Source organism: Eptatretus burgeri, chromosome 3 (assembly GCF_056783735.1).
Source record: "Eptatretus burgeri isolate ZD-2024b chromosome 3, Ebu_testis_v1, whole genome shotgun sequence".
NCBI classification, from domain to species: Eukaryota; Metazoa; Chordata; class Myxini; order Myxiniformes; family Myxinidae; genus Eptatretus; species Eptatretus burgeri.
In genome coordinates this window covers 18,770,890-18,782,709 of record NC_140963.1, presented here as the reverse complement: position 1 = coordinate 18,782,709, position 11,820 = coordinate 18,770,890, and the positions used below count along the sequence as shown (strand labels likewise).

At 50.9% G+C, this 11,820-nt stretch overlaps 1 protein-coding gene across 1 annotated transcript in view; it reads right to left on the bottom strand.

Annotated features, from left to right (window-relative positions):
- Nucleotides 1-346: 346 nt before the first annotated feature.
- Nucleotides 347-11,820, bottom strand: part of LOC147029487 (uncharacterized) — a 68,084-nt gene continuing 56,610 nt past the window's right edge. The window contains exon 9 of the mRNA XM_085872130.1: nt 347-724. Coding sequence (XP_085728256.1) covers nt 699-724 — 26 coding nt within the window. The 3' untranslated portion in view covers nt 347-698. The remainder of the gene's footprint in view (nt 725-11,820) is intronic.

The following is an 11,820-nucleotide window of genomic DNA, read 5'->3' as shown; positions in this document are numbered from 1 at the left end:
ATTGCTCCCAAACTTGACACAATTGGATCTCTGAATTTTGGAGCCAAAACCTCACGTCCTATATTATGAACAAAATAGCGGAATGGGAAGCTTTAATTCATGAACCCGAACCGGACTCTATGCATGACATGGAAACAGTTAGATCCATTTATTGGTAATGCAGAGTAATAGATAATTTATAGTTGGATCTCAAATCAAAGCCGGGGTAGAGACTTCAAAGTTATGTGTGATACCTCTGCACCATCCAGTCAGACAGAGACCATGCGGAAGAAAAGCCGACAAAACAATTGTAGCCAGAAATGGATGTGATTGTGTGGTACAAATGATTGAAAAAAGAACAATTGGCAAGGTTTGACCAGATTTCCACTTTACTCCACTTCTCAAATCCACACCTTTGATAAAGTTTATAGTCCAAGCTTAAAACCCAAACGAAGAGCAACGTGTTGACTGAAAGCCATTATTTATGCATCCTACCATGCTATTCTATCAGTTCAGCCTGCTTGTAGTCACTAAACACCCTATTCTAATTCGATAACTGATAGTTATAAAGAATCATCAAAATGTTTAATATTCTAATAAAGAAAAACCATTGCGTTTTGTATTGTGTGTCAACATTTGTGTGTGAGGGCAATGTATTGTTTGTGAGTACGAAGCTTTACAATGGCAGCAGGTTGATACTTTCGTCTCCAGGGCATTCATTATTCCTTCTCTTCCGATTGCTTTGCTATGGAGGGAGGGAGGGAAAGGGAATAAGCAATGAAGGAATCTTCCAAACTTTGCATTCAGTTCAAAACAAAACTACTCTGCATTGTCAACAGACCAATCCTATAATGGCTCAGCCTGCCCAGAATGCTATGTTGGCATGCCTTGCAGGAGCATTAGATCGAAATCGGACTGTTTGCATTCCTGCATGCTGTCAGGTTTCCCTATCAGGGTATAGTGAGGTATTCCATGAGCAGAGTTGATGTGGAAAAATGGCTCTTTGGTGCTGGAGATGTATACAGATTCAGTGAGTGTTCCTGGGTTGGGGGTATCGATTACGATGGTGGATTCCCATCGTGTGCTGCCTTTTGGCTGCTGGTTGCATCATTGGTAAGGCGCCTGGCTATGCCGCTGATGCAGTGCCCCTATTACCAGTACACTGGTGCTCATTTTGCCAACCTCGGAAAGATGACAGGCTGAGTCAACCCCCTGGTGTTAATTCAATGTTAACAGGGCTGAAACTCAGGACCCTCGGATCCCAGGTCACTGCCCTAACCGCAAAGCCAATGCCAGACTTGATGCTGGATTGACGCCATGGTTGGTAAGGCCTGTAAGCTGTGTCCAAGTTAGCCACACCCATTTGTGAGTTTGTTCTTCTGCACCTTGATCGACTATAATGTAAATCGTTCATTCCAAGACATTTAAAAATAACGTCGCACACATGCAGCTATTAAATGGGGTTATATATTTTCCATTTGAAATATGTATGCTGAATTATCAAAATGTGTTTTTAATCCATAAGGGGGAGAGGGAGGATGGGGTCGCACTCATTGACTTGCTCTGTGAATGAGGTTTCCTAGACAAAGATTCAGGCTCTGCATCTGCATTTTTAAATGCCACGTCATGTAAGCCTCACCCAAAAGGGAGAGCCTATATTGTAATTAGTGTGTGCGTGTCAACTTTAATATAGTATCCTTGGGTGACCTCCACTTCATCAATATAGTACCACTAGTGTATGAAAGAGGTCATCTCAACGAGCCTCAATAAAAGTAAACGGTCTGTCCTGTTTACTTGTGTTTTGGATAAGTAGTATACTTGAGCTGGCAGGATGGCCTCGAAGTTTTTTTTTATTTATTTATTTATTTATTTTTTTTGTATGCCGAGTCAAGACTTGTGGAAGAGCTAGTATACTGAACGGATCAGACGGTCCACAATCTCACCTCTGAGTTGTCAAGCCTGGGTTTGAATCATGACACATCTATAAACTGTCATCCTGGTGTTTCACAGGCAGGGCGATTCATCAATGTGTGTTCCGTTCCTCGGATGGACGTTAAACGGGTGTCCTGTCTGCTTGCATTCGTTGGTGGACGTTAAAGATGGTGTCCTTCTCCTTCTTAGGTGAGTTATCGCTGGCACCCTGAACAACTTACAAATTCCTGCCCCAAGCAGCAGAGTACAATGCATCAGAGGCACAGCCATGCCCTCAGCCAATGATGCTACCCCACAGCCTTGTGCTGCACATGAAGGAATAAAAGCAGTAAGGAAACCCTGCTAAGTTGGAAACATGTCTGCTGCCCATTTCCCTTAATATTCATCTCTGGTTCTCCAAAAAATGATGCTTTGCACATGATTCACTCATGTCACACCGGGAGAACAGAGACAACATGCCTAGCAACAGCTTACTGAATGTGAAGTAACTGGAAGACACACTTTTCTTGAATGTTATCATGGATTCTGGATAAAACATGTGGGTATCTGGTGGGACATGGGTGGTGGGGGAAGTTGCCAACTCTACCACTCTAAGGGCAAGAATGGCAGAGTTGGTTGGTCGAGTTGCAACCCAGCTATAGTGGGGCGACACAAGTGGAAGACTGGGGTCGTTCAATAGAATGATGGCCTGTGAACTGCGAATCCCCAGGTTATCCAAACCATGGCTATCAGACACACACACACACACACACACACACACACACACACACACACACACACACACACACACACACACACACACACACACACACACACACACACACACACACACACACACACAGATATAGTGGCAATGAGTTGTCCATGGACGCAATTATTTTGGAGGATATTGTTACGGCTGTGGAAATTCGCAAACCACCATTCAGGGCCCGTAGGTGAGATAACTCGAAGTACATGTGTAGTTAGCCCCAAACCCGTTGTTTAGAGGGAATTTATGTGATTCATTCGGGCTGCGAAACTTTGAGTTAGGCGTTTTTCTGTTCTATCTTTATTTTGAATCAACCGTCATAACCATCAAACCACCACCGATAAACCCTCCACCACCCTCACCTCTCTCCTTCTACGGCCATTCCCGCACCACCTGTGAACACTGAGCATCGGGCTGTCTTGGGCTCGTTCAAGCGAAACGCACCAAGCCGCGACTGCAAATAGCGGCCTTTCCGAGGGAAAATTCGGATCAAGAATGCTACACGCCCACTTCTGATCCGTCCAATCAGCAAGTGCGGAGCGGCTTGGCCCCGCCTCCAGGCGCGTCCGTGTGAAATCGAAATATGCATATTCTAGGATCAGGGGAGGTTCACGCCCACTTTTCCTCCATCCAATGGGCGAGCGTGGCTCCGCCCCCGAGCTCATCCTGATCCGGAAATTTGCAGATTGGTTCTCCTGCGGCCTATAAAACGCCGAGCGCAAGGCGAATCGTGGCAGAGAGTTAAGGCAAAGTCAGTTTTGGTGGCAGAGAGTGGAGTTGGGAGACGAAGGCGTCGAGTTGGGTTCTGCAGTCGGCTGAGGAGAGTTGTGGCAAGAGGCCAAGGAGCTCGGGTCTGAGGCGAGAAGGACGGCAGTCGGCGACGAGGTCGTGGCGGGAGATCGCTCGTCACGGGACCCAAGCCAGCCAGCCATTCTCCCTCCCCCGGAGCATCAACAATTCCCCCTTATCCCCCACGCTGAGATAGTGCAACAAGGGGGCCCCGTTCCCACCCCACTCCAAACGTCGTGCCAACGAAACCCGCGAAGGAGCACGGAGTCGGGGCACAGCCACGCGGATGTCTGCGGCTCGTCCGCCAATGCGCCACGAGGACGCAGGTAGGACCCACCCGGTCTCGCGGACCTGGCCGCTCATTCAGGTCCCGCGCACATATTGGCCTACAGGCCGGTCTGCCCCCTTGTCTATGAGGGTGGCTTCTTTCCTTTGCTTTTGAGTAAATGTGTGTGGCGCCGTGTCTTGTAAAGTAGAACTGTGTAAGTGTTGCCGTGTGTACGCGTATTCGGTTGTAACTCTGCGTCGTTGTTTCTTTTGTTTACCTGATATAGGTGTATTCTGACTGTTTGGCTGTATATGTGTGCTTTCCGTGTGTCGCGTAATAAATGTGCATTGTGTGAACTGTTTTCCCGTTTCGCTTCGTCTTTTCTTTATTGACTCTCCATCCTGCTTCACGCAAAAGGGTTCGTAGTGGGCTTAAAACGCCCGATAATTAATCGGAACCGTCGAGGTTGACGATAATACTGCTCGGTTACCCCGATAGCATGGAACGGACCGCTTAAGCGGTTCGTTTCCGGAGTCAGCCTGCGGCGAGGTACGATCGCCCGGTCAACCATCCGCGCAGGTACTTAGGTAGATCAAATTTGGCGAGCAACCCTATCCTGCGCGCGTGGGCAATTGGCACGGTCGTGGTGGGGTTAAACCCCCACCCGTGACTGGCTCCCGGCGTTGTTCCGAGATGGTCACGACGGAATTGTCCGTTCCGGTGGGCGAGGCGGCCGCCATTCGAGTCGAGCGGCCGATCGCACGCCGGCGGGCACGAATTCGCAACACTGGTGTCCGGGAGTGGGATTCGAATCCCTCTCGCCTCCGAGCTAAATTCACGGGGAATCGGTCCAGGGGTGAGAGGAGCGACCCCCGATTCCCTCGAAATTACGAACAGGCCAAATTGACCCGTTACGAGAAATAGGATGGAGTCTCAAGGCGAGCGGGAGCCGGGGGTAGTAGGAATGGATGTAGAATGTGTAGAATCCATGGCCCAGGATGAAGACCCCGAGCAGGAAATGTTGGTTGTGCAGGAACACGAACTCCCCCAACTGAACCCAGAGCCCGAAATAGGTGCAGCGGCAGTGTATGACACCTCCCCTCCCCCTCTCCACCAAAACCCTCCCCCGATCCCTGCCGAAACGGTTCACCCAAGCGCACCTGACATGGCCCAGCTATTCGCCATGCTGGCAAAGATGAATACGGATGCGCAACAAATGAATGCGAATATAAACAACAAAATGGATACGAATACGCAACAAATGAAAACGAAAATGGATACGAATACGCAACAAATGAACAAAATGAAAACGAAAATGGATACGAATACGCAACAAATGAAAAACGAATTGAAGGAAGAAATGAGAGAAATGCGGGGTGAGACTCAGATCATGGGCCGAAGCCTGCAGGCGGGCATGAAGGCAATAACCGGGGAGCTCAAAATGGCGATGCCACGTGTGAGGACGAACGAGCTGGGAGGGAGTGCAACGGTTGTCAGGCCCGCAATGGAGGCGGGTGAGGGCAAAGTAATTCGGGAGACGTGTTGGGCGAGGGTCGTGACGGAAAAAGTGACGGTGACCGAGAGGGAAAAATTAAATGGGGTGACCGAAACGTGTGAGACGAGACACGAGGTGACGACGAAGGAAATAATAGTGGAGATAAGGGAAGAGACGGAAATAACAGACACGGGAGGTAGAAACAGTGAAGGAGAGACTGCATGATAAAGATGGGGTTAGTGACGAGCACACACACACAGAGGTAGTGGAGGATAATGGGGGTGAGCTCGCAGAACGTGTCTGGACCCGGTGCGAGCAGTTGGATAGCCTCCTTCGGGAACGGAGGGAGCCGCTATGCTCCCTTGAAGCGAGTCACGACCAGGTGGGTTCGGTCGTGCTTTGCGAGTTTGAGGGGACGGGTGCTGTGGACAGGTGCACGGAGAGCTTGGGGGGGTATAGAGGCCCCGGAAACCCTTGTGGTGGCACTGATCCCCAGTGTGGTGCAAGGTGTGAGTGCGCCCTCGTGTGTGGAAGCGACCCCGTGTGTGAGTGGTGTGGTGGCAAGTGTGCCGAGGTGCGTGCTTCCCAGCACGCCGTGTGTGGATGAGGCACCGTGGGCGAGTTCCCCCGCGTGTGTGAGTGGTATGGTGTATGCAAGGGAAACGGCACGAGTGAGTGAGCGGCCGAGTGTAAGGAGGGAGACAGCATGTGTAAGGTCGCTGTGTGTGAGGGAGATGTCGGTCGGCATGTGTGAACATGCAGCCGCGTCTCCCGGTGTGAATGCGATGGAGTGGAGTCTGAGCGTCTTAACACGCAGGTGCGCGTGGTTTGAATGGCGGCTGTAGCTATTGTGGGGACCGCGCCGGGTTTACACAGCAGCGAGCGCGCGGTCCGTGTTGTGCAACGCACAAGGCCGCCACGTGCTTGCTTGCGGGAGTGAAGCCCAGTCCGGAAACGCCAGCGGTGGATGTTGCCGATCCCGCGACGGACAAAGTTTAGGCAGGATTTCGGATTTGGACAGGACGGGTTCTCCACGCGGGCGGGTGTGTTAAGCTCCAACGGGCAGAGCACATGTGTTCGCGTGGGGAACCCCTCAAGACGTGAGGCTTGTTTTTTTTGCGCCGGGTGACGTCATGGCTGCGTGTGTGGTTGGAATCCGGCAGGAGGGTGAATCCCTGCCGGATGGTACTGTCTAAGAGGGATGATGGACGCGAACAGCTGCCATGACGTCACGCCAAAGGTGCGCGGCTGTGAATTGCCGCGCTGGTGCGCAGGTTGCGAGTTGCCGCGCTGGTGCTGCGCAATAAAAAAAAAGCAAGCCTCGCTTTCGGGTGAACAGGATTCCTGGGCAAGGGGTGGATGATCCCCTTGGCCCAGGGCACAGGATGACACCAGTTAGGGGGAAGGGTTAGCTTAGTTAGACCGGCTTCATGGGGCAGGGGTAAGTCCTCATGGAGCCCGTGGAATGGATTAGTTTAGGGGATTTTAGTTGAGCTTTAGGTTGAGAAATGGAGAGATGGAATTTAATGATTTGAGGACATGGACAGACTTGTGAGTGTTTAGAGGGGACGTAGCTTAGCTACGTAGTGTTAAATGGAGCGTGCTACTAGTTTAAGGGACGACGTGGGGGCATGAGTTAGTTAGGGGAAGTAGTTAGAAGGATGGCAGAGTTCAGCGGTGAGTGTGTTGAAGAGTTGGTGAGTGAAGTGGAAGCATGTGCTTGGTGAGTGAGTGAGGCCAGCGGGTCTGTGTGAGTGGAGCGAATGGGGAATGCATGGTGCGATGAGTGATTGGGGGGAGGAGTGAGTCCCGCCCAAGGGACCCCGGGGTCAGTGTAGAGTGAGTTAGTTGGGTTAGTTAAATTGAAAAATGGAGGTCGTTTTGCTGTTGGTGGGAGTGTAGGCTCGAAAACCCATTTGGAGGGGTGCAGGAGCCCTGTTGACGGGTTGGGAGTGTGGCTGCGAAAGGTGAGTATCGCTGAGTGGGTACCCTGGGCACCAGGCTAGTCAGCCATAGTCGGCCAAGTGGCCATGGGGGGCCGGGATAGCATAGTGGGCAAGGGTGCGCCCACATGAGGCGGGGCGCCGTTAGCCGCGTGGGCAGTGTTGTGTTACTTCAAGGCCTGTGCCGGCCAACTTCATCGGCAGCTGTTGTTTTGCTGCAAGGCCTGTGCCGGCCGGATCGTCTGCAGCTGCTGTGCTGCAAGGCCTGTATCGGCCAGTTCGTCTGCCGGCTGTGTTTGCCTGCAGCGGCCTGGTTCTGCAGGCTGTGTTTGCCTGCTGCCTTTGCCATGCCATGCCCACTGCCCCTGTTCACCAGCCCCGTTCAACCTTGCTTCCCCCCCCCCCCCATTCATTGCCATGTGCGCCAGGATCATCAAGCAACAGTTTGCAAGCTGCAAGGACTGCCCTGTAGGTAGCCGCATCACGGGACCGCATTGGCGGCCCGTGCAACGTTGTTTTCTGCGTCAGATCATCGTGCGTGCTGCAGGGACTGCCCTGGAGGCAGCCGCACAAGGAGACTGCATTTGCGCAGCCCATGCGCCATTGTTCACTTTGTTCATTTTCAAAGGGGGAGGCCTTGGACTGCGTGTGAGCAGCCGGCCATGTTCCCTGTCACCTGCATTGCGTGAGCCAGAGACTGCATGCGAGCAGCCTGGCTCCCTGCTAACTGCTTTCTTTTTGCAGAGTCCATTGATCCCGGGCCATGGTTTAGTGTAAAATTTGTAAGTTAAGGTTAAGATGTACTGTACATATGAGTGCGCCCCCGGCATGTCTGTCTAGCGCCGGCAACTTTATTTAAGTCGTCTGAGTGAGTGGGTTTGTTCAGTTAGTTACTCAGGTTATTTATTTTGGGGACATGAATACCATGAATGTCGCACTCAGGGATCCGAAGGTAAAACGTACGAGGGGAGAACTACACAGGATGGCACACGAGAATTTGACGACTCGGGACGAGTCTGTAAAAAGGGGTGGGGGTAGTGTTACGGCTGTGGAAATTCGCAAATCACCATTCAGGGCCCGTAGGTGAGATAACTCTAAGTACATGTGTAGTTAGCCCCAAACCCGTTGTTTAGAGGGAATTTATGTGATTCATTCGGGCTGCGACGCTTTGAGATAGCCGTTTTTCTGTTATATCTTTATTTTAAACCGCCATAACCATTAAACCACCACCAAAAACCCTCCACCACCCTCACCTCTCTCCTTCTACGGCCATTCCCGCACCACCTGTGAACACTGAGCGTCGGGCTGTCTTGGGCTCGTTCAAGCGAAACGCACCGAGCCGCGAGTGCAAATAGCGGCCTTTCTTCTTCTTCTTTCGGCTGATCCCGTTAGGGGTCGCCACAGCGGATCATCCATATGATCCGCATCGTGATTTGGCACATGTTTTACGCCGGATGCCCTTCCTGACGCAACCCTGGTCGCCTCTTACGACACAGGGATAAGGTACACCTATTTTAACCGGGGTATACACCGGCTCAGTATACTGGTACTCATTTCGCCGACCTCTGAAGCATGATAAGCTGAGTCAACCCCCTGGTGTATTAATTCAGTGGCCGAACGGGGCTTGAACTCAGGACCTCTTGGATCCCAAGCCGCTGCCCTAACCACTGCGCCAACACCAGGCTTGCAAATAGCGGCCTTTCCGAGGGAAAATTCGGATCAAGAATGCTACACGCCCACTTCTGATCCGTCCAATCAGCCAGCGCGGAGCGGCTTGGCCCCGCCTCCAGGCGCGTCCGTGTGAAATCGAAATATGCAAATTCTAGGATCAGGGAAGGTTCACGCCCACTTTTCCTCTGTCCAATGGGCGAGCGTGGCTCCGCCCCCGAGCTCATCCTGATCCGGAAATTTGCAGATTGGTTCTCCTACCGGCCTATAAAACGCCGAGCGCAAGGCGAATCGTGGCAGAGAGTTAAGGCAGAGTCAGTTTTGGTGGCAGAGAGTGGAGTCGGGAGACGAAGTCGTCGAGTTGGGTTCTGCAGTCGGCTGAGGAGAGTTGTGGCAAGAGGCCAAGGAGCTCGGGTCCGAGGCGAGAAGGACGGCGGTCGGCGACGAGGTCGAGGCGAGAAGGACGGCGGTCGGTGACGAGGTCGCGGCGGGCGATCGCTCATCGCGGGACCCAAGCCAGCCAGCCATTCTCCCTCCCCCAGAGCATCAACAATTCCCCCTTATCCCCCACGCTGAGATAGTGCAACAAGGGGGCCCCGTTCCCACCCCACTCCAAACGTCTTGCCAACGGAGTCGGGGCACAGCCACGCGGATGTCTGCGACTCGTCCGCCAACGTGCCACGAGGACACGGGTATGGCCCACCCGGTCTCGCAGACCTGGCCACTCCTTCAGGTCCCGCGCACATATTGGCCTACAGGCCTATCTGCCACCTTGTCTATGAGGGTGGCTTCTTTCCTTTGCTTTTGAGTAAATGTGTGTGGCTCCGTGTCTTGTAAAGTAGAACTGTGTAAGTGTTGCCTTGTGTACGCGTATTCGGTTGTAACTCTGCGTCGTTGTTTCTTTTGTTTACCTGATATAGGTGCATTCTGACTGTTTGGCTGTGTATGTGTGCTTTCCGTGTGTCACGTAATAAATGTGCATTGTGTGAACTGTTTTCCCGTTTCGCTTCGTCTTTTCTTTATTGACTCTCCATCCTGCTTCACGTAAAAGGGTTCGTAGTGGGCTTAAAACGCCCGTTAATTAATCGGAACTGTCGAGGCCGACGATAACACCGCTCGTTTATCCCGATAGCACGGAACGGACCGCTTAAGCGGTTCGTGTCCGGAGTCGGCCTGCGGCGATGTACGATCGCCCGGTCAACCATCCGTGCAGGTACTTAGGTAGATCGAATTTGGCGAGCAACCCTATCCTGCGCGGGTGAGCAATTGGCACGGTCGTGGTGGGGTTAAACCCCCACCCGTGACTGGCTCCCGGCATTGTTCCGAGAGGGTCACGACGGAATTGTCCGTTCCGGTGGGCGAGGCGGCCGCCATTCCAGTCGAGCGGCTGATCGCACGCCGGTGGGTGTGAATTCGCAACAATATCATCACAGCATTTGAGATGGTATGAGGCTCAAGATATTTCAACTAATTAACTTGTCTTAAATGATGCCTTCCTTATTTCTATGTGGGGCATTTGTTTTTCCTGACTGTTCACTAACATTATTTCACGAGTTTCTTTGCTAGTTGTTAAACCAAAATATTTTGTTATTTCTTCCACCTGTAACACCAATGCATTAATGATTTATATTGTATCTGCTCACAGTACTCTATCATCAGCAAAATCCACATCTTACACAGTTTCTTCACCAACTGTTGCACTTTCATGGACAACTTACACATCATTTGATCCATAATACGTTAAACAATTCCAGTGAGATAGCACCTCCTTGTCATACTCCTGTCGTTGTTTTAAATCACTCCCCAAGTTATCCCTGATAACTAATGCTACTACATAGTAAGAGTACTGAAAACATTGTGTGAAGGGCTGTTTTTTATATCATACTTTTATTTTGTTCTACCTTGCATACTCTGAATTTTTTCTAAAACCTGTCGAAGAGTGAAAAATCTGTTGTGGGATACTGGGTAAGTCATCATATTGTAACTTGTAATGGTATTTGGTGGACAACTTACTCATCAGGCTTGGCTCCAGAACCACTGAGCGATCTTGCAGTATTTGGCTGAATTTGAAACTCACGTGTTGGAAATGGCCACGTGACCTTAACATTATTTCACAACAGCCAAAAGCAACGGTTATGGATATGCTCATGGCTTTTCCTGCCAATGATGATGGACCAAGATGGCAAGTACATAGTTTAATTTGATGCAATTAAATAATGAAAATAATCATGGTACTTTCCAGGAGGGATAAAACCTATGGAGCCACAGTATAGGACAAACATAAAACATTCACTTCCCAGCGAAATACAGATTGCTGCTGTCCCCCTCCCCCCCCCACCCCTTCCACCCAACTTCCCCCATCAAAGGGCTATAGTGGGAATGCCAGGGTGAAAGTAAAAGCACAGGAAAAGTATCAAAGAAATGAGATGAGGATAAACATATTTTGAACAATTGCAATGGCCTCTCTTTTGTAGGCTTCCATGTGCCACTAAAAAAACCATCCACTGCATAGTTCAGTGGCTCCTGCTACTGTGCACACTGCCACTGCAGGCTCCTGGTCCAGCACTTCCGGACATTGTTATCACAAAGGCACTGGTCACAAACTCCTTAGGTCCTCTCCGTACTGAGGCACTCCTCCTTCAAAAGGTGATCTGATGCTCAGGCTAACTAAGAACTCGCTGAGTCATGCTCTTTGGCACCGTAGTCTCCTGAAGGCTCGGGGGAGTCACAACTCACCTCGCCTGATCATTCTGTAGTTTGTAACACTCTCGGTCCCTCGGGGTTGTGAGTTGGCCCCCAGGGTGACAGAAAACCATGGGGAATGATAATAAAGTAGTAATAACAAATTGAGGACATGGAGAGAAGGAGAAACAGATCTGTGGGATCTGTATTGCAATACTGTGGCAGAAGTGGCCATAAATTAAGCTCACATACTGGTTCATTAACATGATGTCCATTGTCCATATGTATTCATACACAGATGTGGTGTTATATACAA